The sequence below is a fragment of the Ovis canadensis genome, chromosome 24 (assembly GCF_042477335.2).
Source record: "Ovis canadensis isolate MfBH-ARS-UI-01 breed Bighorn chromosome 24, ARS-UI_OviCan_v2, whole genome shotgun sequence".
In the NCBI taxonomy this organism is placed as follows: domain Eukaryota; kingdom Metazoa; phylum Chordata; class Mammalia; order Artiodactyla; family Bovidae; genus Ovis; species Ovis canadensis.
This window is the reverse complement of record NC_091268.1, coordinates 41,793,610-41,807,764: the sequence shown is the minus strand read 5'-3', so window position 1 is coordinate 41,807,764 and position 14,155 is coordinate 41,793,610. Positions and strand designations below refer to the sequence as shown.

Genomic DNA, 14,155 nt, shown 5'->3' with positions numbered 1-14,155 from the left:
CTGATTCAGAAGAGCAGTCGCTAGGTTGGAGCTATTGGCACTGTCACACCTCTCAGCTCACGTCATAGCAAGAGCTAGCATTCAAGCTCATCTTTTATGTCAGGCACTGCTAAGAGTTTTATGTGTATCAGACAGATAATCCTCATCATGGCCCTATGAGGTGAAATTATTAATGAATCATTTAACAGATACAGAAACGAAATCACAGGAAAGTTAAAGTAAGATGGTCAGGATCACACAGCTCTTAATCCCTACATAAGCATATGAAACTTGGAACAACTTCTGTGAATTCAGTGTGGCAGGAGTATGCAATCCCATATGATAGATGAGGAAAGTAAGGGCCAGAGGGGTGGTTTTCCCAGGGTTACAGAAAGGGAGTACTAAAAGTGAGGCTGAAGGACTTCCCTGGTGGTCCAGTGGTTTTGAATCTGCCTGCAAAAGACGTGTTTGATCCCTGGTCTGGGAAGATCCCACATGCTATGGGGCAGCTAAGCCCGTGTGCCACAACTACAGAGCTCAGGCACTACAACTGCTGAAGCCCACACTCTAGAGGCTGTGCTCAGCAACTAGAGTAGGCCCCACTCGCTGCAACTAGAGACAGCCTGCGTGCAGCAACTAAGACCCAGCACAGCCAAAAATTAATAATTTGAAATATACATATATATATAATAAAAATGAGCTTGAAACAAGGATAAGATGTCAGCATGGATGGATCTTGAAAGTTAATGCTAACTGAATAAATTAATAAGTAGAAATATATATTAACACAGATAACTGTGGCTCAACTGGAAAATAATCAATCTGCAATGCGGGAGACCTGGGTTTGATTCCTGGGTTGGGAAGATGCCCTGGAGAAGGAAAAGGCTACCGACTCCAGTATTCTAGCTTGGAAAATTCCACGAACTGTATAGTCCATGGGGTTGCAAAGAGTCGGACACGACTGAATGTCTTTCACTACTACACTACTATTTGTGTAAACATTTGTGTACTATGTACATGTATTACATACATAGTGGAAATCGCTCAGTCATGTCCAACTCTTTGTGGCCCCATGGACTGTACCCTGCCAGGCTCCTCTGTCTATGGAATTCTGCAGACCAGGATACTGGAGTGGGTAGCTGTTCCCTTTTCCAGGGAATCTTTCCAACCCAGGGATTGAATCCAGGTCTCCTGCATTGCAGGCAGATTCTTTACCTTCCGAGCCACCAGGGAAGCCCATTACATACATAACATATATATAACACATATGCAAACACATACAACTATTTCTGTAAACATTTGTGTACCGTGAACTACACATTTTTCAAAATATATACGAACAAAAAAAAACCATTACACATTGTGCACATTAGAGTGGTTGCCTTAGGATAAAGGAGGGTGCTATGGGGCTGTATTAACTCAGGCTGGCATAACAGAGAACCACAGACTAGAAGTCTTAAACAACAGATTTATATTTTCTCATAATTCTGGAGATTGGAAGTCCAAGATCAAAATGCCAGCAGAGGCTGTTTCTGGTGAGGCCTCTTTTCTTGGGTTGCAGACAGCCACCTTCTCACTATGTCTTCACATGGCCTTTTCTCTGTGCATGCGCAGAGATTGCTGGTGTCTTTTCTTATAAGGACACCAGATCTATCCAATCAGGGCCCCACCCTCCTGACCTCATTTAACCTTAATTACCTCCTTAAAGGTCTTACTTTCGAATATAGTCATGGGGGTAAGGGCTCCAACACATGAAGGTGGGAGGGGGGACACAACAGGGGCTAAATGGGAAATGAAAAATAGAACCACAAGGAGTGAAGGACAGAAATGGGGTTGAAGCAATAGGCAGGATCCAGACCAAGCAATGGGCTTCCCTGGTGGGTCAGATGGTAAAGAATCTGCCTGCAATGCAGGAGACGTGGGTTCTATCCCTGGGTCGGGAAGATCTCCTGGAGAAGAGAATGGCACCCACTCCAGTATTCTTGTCAGGAAGATCTCATGGACAGAGGAGCCTGGTGGGCTATAGCCCATGAAGTTGCAGAGTCAGACACGAATGAATGACTAACACACACACACACACGCACACACACACATAGACCAAACAGTGCTTTATAGGTCATATTAAGGTTCAGAGAGATCATTCAGTTTATAAGTTCTAAAGTTGGTGTGTGTGTGTGTGTGTGTGTGCGCGCGCGTGCGCGTGCACATGCACGCCAAGCAGGAGATGCAGGTTCGATCCCTGGGTCAGGACGATCTCCTGGAGAAGGAAATGGCAACCCACTCCAGTATTCTTACCTGGCCTGGACAGAGGAGCCTGGTGGGCTACAGTCATGGAGTTGCAAACAAGTCAGGCACAACTTAGCAACTAAACAACAACAACAGGTGTACATATATATTAATATATATATGTATATATGGTATGTTGTTTACATAAATGATTAGCTCCAAAGCCTGTGTCATCCAAAATCACTGATTCCTGATAAAAAGTCTAAGTGTGTGCGTTTCATCTTACTATGAAAAAAATGGAGTTCAGAGAGGGCAAATGACTTGCCCAAGATCACACAGCAAGTGGTAGAACTGAGGTCTGGGAAGTTCTTTCTGACTCCAAAGACAAGTTCCTTTTACACATTCTGTAGCCTCCCTGCCTTTTCCCTAACTAATTTCAATCACTCACTCTTTCATGCATTCATTCATCTGGTATATTATTTATTGGCACCACGAAGGCCCTGTGCAAGACACCAGGGATGTAAACATTAGGAAGACATAGTTCCTGCCCTCAGAAAGCTCAGCCAGGAGTAGAAGAGACAGCCAGGTAAGCAAAGGTGGGCATTGGAGGGGCTATGAAAGGTGCTGGCGAGTCCAGAGGACGGCAAATGACTCTTCCTTTTGTGGGTGGGGAAGATTTCATAAAGGAGGAAGAACCCTTTGAATCAAACTCTTGAAAGACAGAGTTCACCTGGTGCAGAAGAAGGAAAAGTCCAATATAGACAGAGCCAAGGGTGCTACCCTGGTGACTCAGTGGTAAAGAATCCACCTGTCAGTGCAGGAGACATGGGTTCCATCCCTGATCTGGGAAGATCCCATATGCCAAGGAGTAACTAAGCCTGTGCACCACTACTGAGACTGCTCTAGAGCCCAGGAGCTGCAACTCCTGAAGCCCTTGCGCCTACAGCCTGTGCTTTGCATCAAGAGGAGCCATCGCAATGAGAAGCCTGTACGTCCCAACTAGAGAGAAGCCCTTGCAGCAATTAAGACCCAGCACAGGCAAAAATAAACAAAATCGTAGACAGAGCCAAGGATGTGGGCACTTGCCAAGGGCGAATCAGAGGAGGTGATGAGGTCAGATGCAGGAGGCTTTGGCCAGGACTCTCAGACTTGATTAAGATCACCGGGAAGTCCGTGAAGGGTTTTGAGCAGAGGAGTGCCTTCGCTAGGATTCTGAAGGCAGACTCTCTGGCAGTAAAATCCAAAGACCTGAAGTCCTTTTTTAAGAATCCAGTGCATGAGCTGGGGAGGAAAATAGATAGTCCCTCCTACCCTCAATCTTATTGCTTTTGGTCCACTCAGACCCTTGGAAATTGTTTAAAATTTTATTATTTTTTAATTAGAAGATTATTGTTTTACAATGGTGTGTTGGTTTCTGCCATACCACAGCATGAATCAGTCATAAGTATATATATATATCCCCTCTCTTTTGAGCCTTCTCCCTACCCCACCCCCATCCTACCCCTCGAGGTCATCACAGAGCACCAGGCTGAAACTGTTTTAAACTGTCTTTATCCAAGCCTTCACCTCACTTGCTAGAGAGACCAACCCACTTCCTTCCTCTCTGCTTAAACCCTACCTTCCATCAGGGTGATGGGGCCACAGCGGGGCTTGGAATAAACGTGTAGAAAAAACAGAGGGATTGAGGCTTCCTATCAGGGTGATGGGCAAAAGGACCCAAGAATCGAGAACCAGCTGTTCTCGATCTTGGTTTTCCCCACTCTCTGGGCCAGTTGGAGCATCTCAGATCCTATACTGCCCGCCCCCTTGTTTGCCGCCCTCAACTTCCTGCCCCACCAGAGGAAGTGGGGAGAGCTATCAGGTGCAGCAACAGCTATCGGGGCCATGGTGAGTCCTTACGCCCAGGAATCCAGGCATCTCTCCGTCCCCAGACCCCAGGGTAGCCAGGTCCAGGTCCACCCACAGTAGGCTGACTTCTCCTAGCCTCTGAGATCAGGTCATACTGGGGGACCCTGCCTGCCACCCCCAGCAGCCTCATATCGTCCACCCTCACCAACAGGACAAGGAGTATGTGGGGTTTGCCGCCCTCCCCAACCAGCTGCATCGCAAGTCTGTCAAGAAGGGTTTTGACTTCACACTCATGGTGGCAGGTCTGAGGGTTTTGGAGAGGGGCCTGGTAGGGGGTCCTCAAGAGACCTTGGCTGTCCCCTCACCTGACCAGCTGGGCTTGACCTGTCCACAGGGGAGTCAGGCCTGGGAAAATCTACCCTCATCAACAGCCTATTTCTCACCAACCTCTATGAGGATCGGCAAATACCAGAAGCCAGTGGTAAGATGCCCCTCTCCTCACCACGCTGCCCACGCCCTCTGACCCCTCTCCTCCCAGACTGCACACTCTTCCTTTCCTTCTGGGTCTCCCATGACATTCTGGGGAACTCAGGCAGCTCACTGCTTTTCTCTGAGACTCAGTCTCCTCCCCTGAAAAATGGGTGGGGGGCAACTGTGAGTCTGAGAAAGGAAATTAGTCCTGCTTCAGACCCCTCGCCAGCTCCCTGACCTCTCCCCATCCTCATAGCTCGCTTGACGCAAACGCTGACCATCGAGCGCCGGGGCGTGGAGATCGAGGAGGGGGGTATTAAGGTGAAGCTGACTGTGGTGGACACACCTGGCTTTGGGGACTCAGTGGACTGTTCAGACTGGTGAGGAATGGGGGAGAGCTCAGGGCTCAGCTTCCCAATGTGGCTACTCTGAGATCGAGGGGTCGGATTCAGGGCTGGTCTGCCCTGCCCTACTCACGTCCCTGCAACAGCAGGAGCTGTTTCTGGTGGTCCTGGGGCCCAAAACGCCTTGTGTTTCCCAACATCTCACCTGCCAGTTCCCTCTGACATCTTTGGTTGAAGCCAAAGACCCTGCTTCTCACCCCCACAGTCCTGGCTAGCCTTGCCCCCTGCCCTCCACTGCGGTCCAGATCTCTGACTGCCGGCACTCTCCCCGCACCCCCAGCTGGCTGCCTGTGGTGCGCTTCATCGAGGAGCAGTTTGAGCAGTATCTTCGGGATGAGAGTGGCCTGAACCGGAAGAACATCCAGGATTCCCGTGTCCACTGCTGCCTCTACTTCATCTCACCCTTTGGCCGGGGGTCTGTGGGACACCCTAGGGGGTTGGGACATTTGGGGAGGGCGGGGGGCGGGTCTCTGTGCCCTGAAACTGAGCCCTGACAAATTTCTGGGTGCAGGCTCCGTCCCCTAGATGTGGCCTTTCTCCGGGCGGTGCACGAGAAGGTCAACATCATCCCAGTCATTGGCAAAGCAGATGCCCTGATGCCAAAGGAAACACAGGCCCTCAAACAGAAGGTATGTGTGGTGGCTTCTGACCTTTGGTCTGCACATGAAGCCAAGTCATGACAAAAGCTGAACTCAGCTTTGACTTCTTTGATCTTGGGGTAGCCTTTTCGGAGCGTGATGTGTCAGGCTAGACTGGAAGAAAGTTTTTGAGAAAGGTGGGTCATAAGCTGCCTCAGGAAGCCACATCTCTGGAGGCTCAGAATAGAATCCCTGGGCTGGATGCTTGGCTAAGATCTGAGGGCAGGAGTGTGGACATAACGACCCATGTTATCCGTCTGGCCCCAGGATGCTCACCATGCCCCCATTTCCCCACTTCTTCAGCGCCCTCTCCCACTGTTTCCACTTATGTCTCTCTCTCCTGGTCTTTTGGTGTCTGCTCACCTTCAAAACTTCCCAAACATCAGTCTTTTCCCTCTTAGGGTAAGGTCTCAGTTTTTCATCCTCTGTCTCTTTCATGGAGAAGGCAGTGGCACCCCACTCCAGTACTCTTGCCTGGAAAATCCCATGGATGGAGGAGCCTGGTAGGCTGCAGCCCATGGGGTCGTAAGAGTCGGACACGACTGAGCGACTTCACTTTCACTTTTCACTTTCATGCATTGGAGAAGGAAATGGCAACCCACTCCAGTGTTCTTGCCTAGAGAATCCCAGGGATGGAGGAGCCTGGTGGGCTGCCGTCTATGGGGTTGCACACGACTGAAGCGACTTAGCAGCAGCAGCAGCATGTCTCTTTCATCGTCTGAGATTTTGTTTTCAGTCTTCCTGGATGCCCATCTCTCACCATCTTTGTTTTTCACGCCTTCCTCTCTGTCTCTTTCATCCTATGTCTGTATCTAGATTTCACTGTCTCTGGTGGCCTTTGTGGCTCACAGCCTCTGTGTTTCTGTCTGCATTTGTCTCCTCCAAGATCCGGGAACAGTTGAAGGAGGAAGAGATCAATATTTACCAGTTCCCCGAATGTGACTCTGATGAGGATGAAGACTTCAAGAGGCAGGATGCGGAGATGAAGGTACAGAGGCAAAACAGGACGAGACTGAGAAGCCAGGGGAGGCGGATGTGGAGGTGGGAGCTGAGAAAGGTTTCTGTCCACGGGAAGGGGAGAGGATGGAGATCGTTGACTCCTCCGCTCTAGGAAAGCATCCCTTTTGCCGTCGTCGGTTCCTGCGAAGTAGTGCGGGATGGCGGGCCCCGACCGGTGAGAGGACGCCACTACTCCTGGGGCACTGTAGAGGGTAAGTTAAGGCCGGGTACGCGTCCTGAGGCCAGCAGGGAGCCCAGGCCGCCTCCCAGCTAACCGTACCCAACATGTGAAGTTGGGGAAAGTTCTGGTCCCAGGGGTCCTAGGAGCCCCAAGAGAGGTCCTTGGGCAGCCCACCCGATCTAAGTTCCCTGACGCTCGCGGGTCCGCCCCCCAGTGGAGAATCCACATCACTGCGATTTCCTGAACCTGCGACGGATGCTCGTGCAGACACACCTGCAGGACCTGAAGGAGGTGACGCACGACCTGCTCTACGAGGGCTACCGGGCCCGCTGCCTACAGAGCCTGGCCCGGCCTGGGGCGCGGGATCGAGCCAGCCGTAGGTGAGAGCCAGCGCGGAGAGTTAGGTGCTTCCAAGGCCCCACCCTCCCTCTCCATGACCTCGACTTCACCTTCTAGACCTCTCTCCCAGGGCCTTTCTTTCCCCATCCCCTTTGCTTACCTCCCTAACCTAAGGATATGGCTCCGCATCTTAGACTCCAAACTAACTCCAGATCCTGTCTTGCAGCGATGACTCAACCAAGGCCCTCGCCTTTGATTCCTTGCCTTCTCTCCCATCCCCTAGTAAGCTTTCCCGCCAAAGCGCCACAGAGATCCCGCTGCCCATGCTGCCTCTGGCAGACACGGAGAAGTTGATTCGCGAGAAAGACGAAGAGGTGAGATTTCCCCCAGACCAAGACTCCCAAGTCCTCTTTGGAGCCCCTCTCTGGCCTCGTCCGGACCCAATGCCTGCAATCTTGCCCCGCACAGCTGCGCCGCATGCAAGAGATGTTGGAGAAGATGCAGGCCCAGATGCAGCTGAGCCAAGCTCAAGGCGAGCAGTCCGACGCTCTCTGAGGCCCCCATCGGGGCTTTCTCTACCTCGCCTCCGCCTTCGGTTCGTCTCTTGTCCAATCCCTGAGCCCCAGGCTGCCAGGCGCCTAATCCCGGAGCCCCAGCCTGTAAGGCCCGCCCTTCTAAGGGGCGGGTTCTCAGGTTCTCCCAATCCTGGAATTTGTAGCCCCGCCTTTGGCTCCGCCCGAGCTCACTTCTGGAGCGCGACCTCGTCTTCCAACCCTGAACACCCGCATCCGCTCCCCACTTCTCCCTATCCGTGACTTCAATAAAAACTGAGTTTCTCTGAGGGCACGCAAGTCTTCTCTTTCCCAGCGGGAATAAGTGCGAGTTTAGCGGGTGGAACCGCTCCACCCAAGCCTCCGGGCCACCATTTATTAATTCATTTGCTGGGCACTCCTTTCGTGCCAGCCGGTGTGTCTGCCCAGCCTCCCACCTGAATCCCATTCACACAAACGCACTGAAGGCGCCGCGGATAAGAAACGAGACCCTTTCAATTTATTAGTCTGGGTGGGGAGATCGGACTGGCAGGAAGGCTTTGACTAGCAGAGGCCGAAAAGGGTCCGCTCTACTCCTGGTCCTTGGCGTCGCCATGCGTGATGACGTAGCAGATGTTCTTGTAATCTACGTTGCCGCCCACGTCGGGGGGGAAGGCAGCCCACATGTTCCTGATCTGTGGAAAACAGGCAGAGTATCACCAACTGGTTCCTTACGTTCCCCTTCCCCCATCCTTCCGCTTCTCCAGACCCCTCCTCCACTCACCTCTTCCTGGGAGAAGCGGTCACACTGCGTGGTCAGCAGCTCCTCCAGGCTGGAGAGAGGTGATCGATATACGGGAGGTTTGAGACTGGACTTCGTGATTCCTTTCCACGCCCTCCCACCTCATCCCCCTTGCCATTCCCAGTCTCATCTTGAAAACCAGGGTCACTCTGGATTCCTCATTGGTCTCCCAAACACTCTGACCTCCCGTTTTGCCCTTCTTCCTGTGTTCCATCGCCCATTTCCACAGTCCTGATTTTTCCCTTATCCCTGTGCTGTGCGGTGCTTAGTCGCTAAGTCGTGTCCGACTCTTTAAGACCGCATGGACTGTAGCCTGCCAGATTCCTCTGAAGAGCTTCTCAAGGGATTCTCCAGGCAAGAATACTGGAATGGGTTACTATGCCCTCCTCCAGGGGTTCTTCCCAACCCAGGGATCAAACCCAGGTCTCCTGCATTGCGCAGGCAGATTGTTTACTGTCTGAGCCACCCTTATCACTGGCAGTGCCTGTTATTGGTGGGAATTGAAAGAGGCTTTCTGTGTGGGAGCAGCTGGAGCGTGTCACTTACAATTGCTTCTTGATGGTGCCTTTTCCCTCAGGGTCTAAGACCTTGAAGGCTCCAGTGATCACATCCTCAGGGTCGGCACCTAGAGGGGGTCAGAGGGCACATGTAGCTGAAAGGTTGCTAAAGGGTCAGTCCCTGAAAGTTCTGAGGAGAGGCAGCTGAGGTGTTGGACCAAGGACACATCATACTTCATTCACCTTTGAGCTTCTCCCCAAACATGGTCAGGAAGACAGTGAAGTTGATGGGCCCACTGGCTTCCTTCATCATGGCGTCTAGCTCCTCATTCTTCACATTGAGACGCCCTGGAACAGGGTTGGGAAAGCAGGGGCTGGAGTGGGGTCTTGCAGCCAGAGAATAATGCTTCCTATAAATTCAGATCATCCCATCCATTTTTATTTTTTTATCCCATCCAATTTTATCCGGGATAGACTGAGTCCCAAGGTGGCCTGGCAGGACTGGGACCCACAGCTGCTGAACTCCCAGGACTCTGCAGCCTTGAATCTTTACAGGTAGAGGAGGCAGCTCACCCATGGCTGCAAAGGTGTCCCGCAGGTCTTCCTTGTCAATAATGCCATCCCGGTTCTGGTCAATTACTGTGAAGGCCTGTGGAGGGCAGAGGCAAGGAGAGATTAGGTCTCCCATGGCCAAGTTTCAGCATCCTTACTCCAGGCAGATCAGATTCTGAGATTCTGGTTGCCAGCCAGAGGTCCTCTTACACTCCAAGCAGGGAGGGGAGTAAGGAATGTAAGCCCTTCTCCTTCCCCCAAACAGGTGCACATTCCAGGGAGGGGTGGGGGGAGGGGCAGCAAGGGGTGCCTTTGGTTAGCCTTCAGTCTCCCTTCTCCCCACACTTACCTCCTTGAACTCCTGGATTTGGGTCTGATCAAACATGGAGAAGACATTGGAGCTTCCGCCCTCTGCCGCTGCCCTTCTCTTGGCCTTCTTGGGTGCCTGAAGGGTGAGGGTTGGGCAGAGGGGTTCGTGGACCCATCCTTACTCCTCTGGAGTTGGTGGATTCTTTAAGTTCATTCTTCTAAAGCAACTCTTCTGGCTCTAGGCTTCCCCTTCCTTACGACTCTTTGCTGAGGGGACTTGTTTCAGTTGGATTGTCAAATTTCTATCTGAAGCCCTCAAGTACCCATCCTTCCACCCTGCCCAACAAGGGAAATGTTTCTTGCCTTCTGAATGCCCTGAGCCTGGCTCCTCTGAGTCCTAGACTTGCTGTGTGTCCATGATCCACTTATTCACCTTGTCTGAACCTCTACCTTCTCATTTATAAAATGGGAATGGGAATCCTGGCCTGGCTGGTTCCAGGGGATATAGGAAGGTGAAGGAGTGTGCTTTCAGAGGGACTGGGCTCCTGAGAGTGGAGTGTCTGGGCAGATTATCCTTGGTTGGGTCCTTTAGGGCATCCTTCTATATATTCCCCATTAACGATACCAAGAAAGGGAAGATTCATCTTTTCTCCTCTTGCCAGACTTGGAACCAGCTCCTTTCTTTCAATGGGTGAGGCTGCCCTGAAGTCTGAGAAATCTGATCTTGGGCTGGGGGATTCTCACTCACCATGTTTTAGGTCTCCTGGGATCAAGGCAGCAGCTCTGGCTGGAAAGGAGCAGAGAGTCCGTCTGGAGCACTCCCTCTGGAGTTATATAGTCTTGCCCCAGGGAGCCCTTAACATACCACTGTAACCTTAGCCCTGTGGGTGCCCACCCCAGATACGAAAATAGCCCAGCTCAGGGCCTCTCCTTTCTTGGAGGGCCAGCAGCAGCTGGAGCCTAGCGAGGGACAAAGGAGGGAGGGTGTCTTGGGCGACATGTCTTGCTAGGACCTGGGCAGGAAGGGATGTTCTTTCTCCCCAAAGGAAGCTGGAATGTGCCAGTGTTCAGAGAGGGCCCAGGCTGAGACACAGGACTAGGAGAGAGAGGAACCAAGCTCCTGTATCCCTGCAAGGTTTAAACCCAGTAAATTTATTAAGCAGCAATAGTGTACCAGGCACTGGACCATACTTCAGTCTCCCTTCTCCCCATATTCACCTCTGAACTCCTGGATCTGGGTCTGATCAAACATGGAGGCGTTGGAGAAGGGAGGCTGAAGGCTGACCAAAGACACCCCTTGCTGTCCCTCCAAGCGCACCACGTGGGTGCACTTGGGCAAACACAGTCCTCCTCCATTGTGGAGTTCACAGTCAAGAGTATGTATGTATTTGGGTAGTGACAGATTAAAAGTGGGAGAGAGCTATCTGGGGAAGCTGAAGGATCAGGAAGTCTACATCCCCTTCAAGGAGAGGGGGCAGTCTGTGAGGGAAGATGTGGGGCATGGAATCACTAAGTATGAAGAGACTAGACAGCCTGGAGCAGCGAGCCTGCTCTGTGACATTGGGTTTTGTGTTCCAACTCTCTGGGCCCTGGTTTCCTGCTCTGTAAAATGGGAAGGTAATTCCCAGGCCAAAGAACTTGTGGATGTGAACATATTGGGAAACAATTAGTGATGTATGATCGTTATAATTTCTTTTTTTTGGCAGCACTGCACAACTAGTGGGATCTTAGCTCCCTGACTAGGGAATGAACTTGGGCCCTTGGCAGTGAAAGCCTGGAGTCCTAACCACTGGACATCCAGGGAATTCTTACAATCATTACAATTAATATTCAGGCCCTGCCTTGGTAGAACTTACAGTCTAGCTCTGGAGAGAGGGTAAATGCAGAAAATGACACACCAGTTGGAATACAGAAGTAGAGGGCATAGCAGGCCTGTGTAGGAATACTGAAATGACCTTATGAAGGCCGCTAGAAGTGTCGGGTAGAAGTGCAGGAACAGGCATGCTAAGTGGAGGGCAAGGATGGGCAAAGACCTGGAAAAATCAAAGATCAGAAGTATTCAGATCGCCAGAATTGGGATGGGGCTTGAGCAGAGGATACAAGGACCTGGACACCAGAGATTGGACTGAGGGCTGAGACCTTGAGAGCCTTGAAAAGTTTTGAAACAGGAGAAAGACATGGTCTAGTGTGAGTCTTTAATCACTTTTTTGGATATGGATGTAAAAGTTGGAACTCAAGAGGAGGGGAGTCAAAGACACCAAGAGAGAAGCTAATTAATCACCTCCACCTTGGTGGCTGGATGGCCAATGGCTTCTCTCTCCAATCTGGGCAAGAACCAGCTTGGTTGACCGTGAGATTCTGAGGTCCTCTCTCCCAACCCTCTGGGCCTCAGTGCCTGTCCATTCCATACAGTGGAGGCCTGGGGAAATAGTGGCTGAGGAAGCCCCAGAAGGTTCAAGGTTGGCAAGGACACCTATGTCTCCTCCTCCTCCTGCTCCGTTTAGGACCTGATGTCCTGAAGAAGTTGCCTCCTCCCGGCTCCCTCCTCCAGACTCATGCCAATGCCTCTAAGACAGTTTCTTTTCTGGGCACTGAGGTCGAGCCACCTGTTGTCTCTAAGAAGGGAGAAGGAGCCACCCTAAACTTAGCAGCTGCCCTTGGCCTCCTGCACTGGGCCCTCCCTGCCTCAGTCAACAGCTGCCTCACCTTATAAGGTTACCATGGGGATCCAGGCTCAGGGAAGAGCCCACTTCTTACTGGGTTGTGGGAGGGGAGGAGAACTCAATAGAAGGGAATGGAGGAAGTACTTAGGAAGCTTGGGCCTAATGGAAAGTGGGGAGTTTGAAAAGAATGAGATAAAGAGCGGCAGATCTCAGACACTGGAGTTCACAGGATCTGAGTCTGAGCTGGGGAAAGGAGCCTCAGAGAACTCAGAGACCAAGGAACTGTGAAACTGGGAGCTAGCTAGGCCTGACTGAAATTTCAGGATGGTGGATTTTGCACAGAAATTGGAGCCCTTCTGGGGCTGAATCCTGAATCCTGGGCCCCAGGGAGATGGAGCCCAGAGAGAGGAGGGGCTGGTAAAGTCTGGGCTTTGTGTTTGTGGTCTAGGGTAGCCTGGGGTGGGGTGCGGGGGGAGTAGAGGGATTATGAGATTGGGGTCTGGTTTCCTGGCAGAAAAGGAGGAGCACAGAACGGTGTGTCAATGAGAGGCGTCCAGAGGGTTTGTTCTGCATCCTCCAAAGAATAAGAACAGAGATATGAGAGTTCATGGTAGTGGGAATCCATGATTTGGGGTCTGGGATCTCCACTAGAATGGAGGGGGCACTCAGAGGATGAGTTCTGAGGAACCGGAGCCTGGATTCTGGGAGGAGCTCAGATAGATGGATCTGAGGACAGGGACCTAGGGGTTGGGATACCCGCAGGAAATGGTGGATCCAGAAGGATAAGTCACTTACAGGATTTGGGGGCTCTTGTTATAGTCACCTGGAGTTTGTAGCGGACTGGGATAAGAATCAGAGACAGAGTGAAGGGCAAGAGTACTCGATCAGAGAGCACCTAATCAAGTGCCCCGTGGTGGGTTTGGGAGCTGAAAGAACTGGTCCAAGAGAGGACTCAGGCAGGGCAGCGTGGCGCTTATTGGCTAAGGGTTTCACCAATGCTCCCGAACCCCGCCCCTCTCAGCGCTGTCCCCAACTGTCACCCCCTCCCGCGCTTGTCTCCGACTGTCACCGACATCCCTGGCTTGGCACCGCCTGCTGGTAGCACCCCCTTCCTTTGGATGTTGCCATTGGCTGAGACAGCTGTCTCTCTTCCTTCCTTATCACTAAAATGAGAGGATGCATTCATTGGCTGACAAGGCAAATTAATCGCAAATTTGGCCCGCCCCTCGCAGCTGTCATTTCTTCCGGACCTTCTTGGGACACCCAAAGAATCCCTCAGCTGCTATTGACTGCGGATACTGTCTGTCACCGCCCAAATAGTTTTCTCTGTCAACCTGACCTCCTCCCACTTCCCTTTCCATTGGCTCCCTTTTAACCATTCTTTTTTACATAGGCCCGCCTCTTCTCGCACAGCACCCGCCTCCTTCCACGGTCTGTCACTCTTCAGTCATCTTTATTGGCCAGGAGGTTCGGCTTCCCGCTTTCCTACTAGTTAATGCCTTCGTCCCGCCTCCGCTGGGTTTCACTCGCCCTCTCATTGGTTTTATAACCCTCCGCCTTCTCTGTTTCCTCTTCCCAAATTACCCACCCCTTCCCACCTCCAGCCCCACCCACCCTCCCAACGATTGGCAGAAACCCAGTTCCCTCTCTCCTATTATTCGTCCAAGACCTCTGACGAGGCGGGAGAAAAAAGGAGCGCGATGGGACTGCCCGTGCG

The 14,155-nt window shown here is 51.8% G+C and overlaps 2 protein-coding genes across 2 annotated transcripts; one reads left to right on the top strand and one right to left on the bottom strand.

Moving 5' to 3' along the window:
* Positions 1-3,774: 3,774 nt before the first annotated feature.
* SEPTIN1 (septin 1) lies at positions 3,775-7,926 on the top strand. Its single transcript, XM_069570881.1, has 11 exons — positions 3,775-4,092; positions 4,265-4,355; positions 4,448-4,534; positions 4,781-4,904; positions 5,209-5,343; positions 5,440-5,557; positions 6,453-6,554; positions 6,678-6,777; positions 6,961-7,126; positions 7,369-7,459; positions 7,554-7,926. Exons 1-11 carry the CDS (start codon positions 4,090-4,092, stop codon positions 7,638-7,640), a joined length of 1,104 nt encoding a protein of 367 aa, XP_069426982.1. The 5' UTR covers positions 3,775-4,089; the 3' UTR covers positions 7,641-7,926.
* A 187-nt stretch (positions 7,927-8,113) lies between these two features.
* On the bottom strand, positions 8,114-13,785 carry MYL11 (myosin light chain 11). The gene is made up of 7 exons (XM_069570882.1): positions 10,524-13,785; positions 9,816-9,911; positions 9,488-9,563; positions 9,158-9,262; positions 8,964-9,042; positions 8,400-8,448; positions 8,114-8,310 (listed from the first exon to the last, which is right to left on the bottom strand). Exons 1-7 carry the CDS (start codon positions 10,524-10,526, stop codon positions 8,206-8,208), a joined length of 513 nt encoding a protein of 170 aa, XP_069426983.1. The 5' UTR covers positions 10,527-13,785; the 3' UTR covers positions 8,114-8,205.
* Between the last annotated feature and the right edge of the window lie 370 nt (positions 13,786-14,155).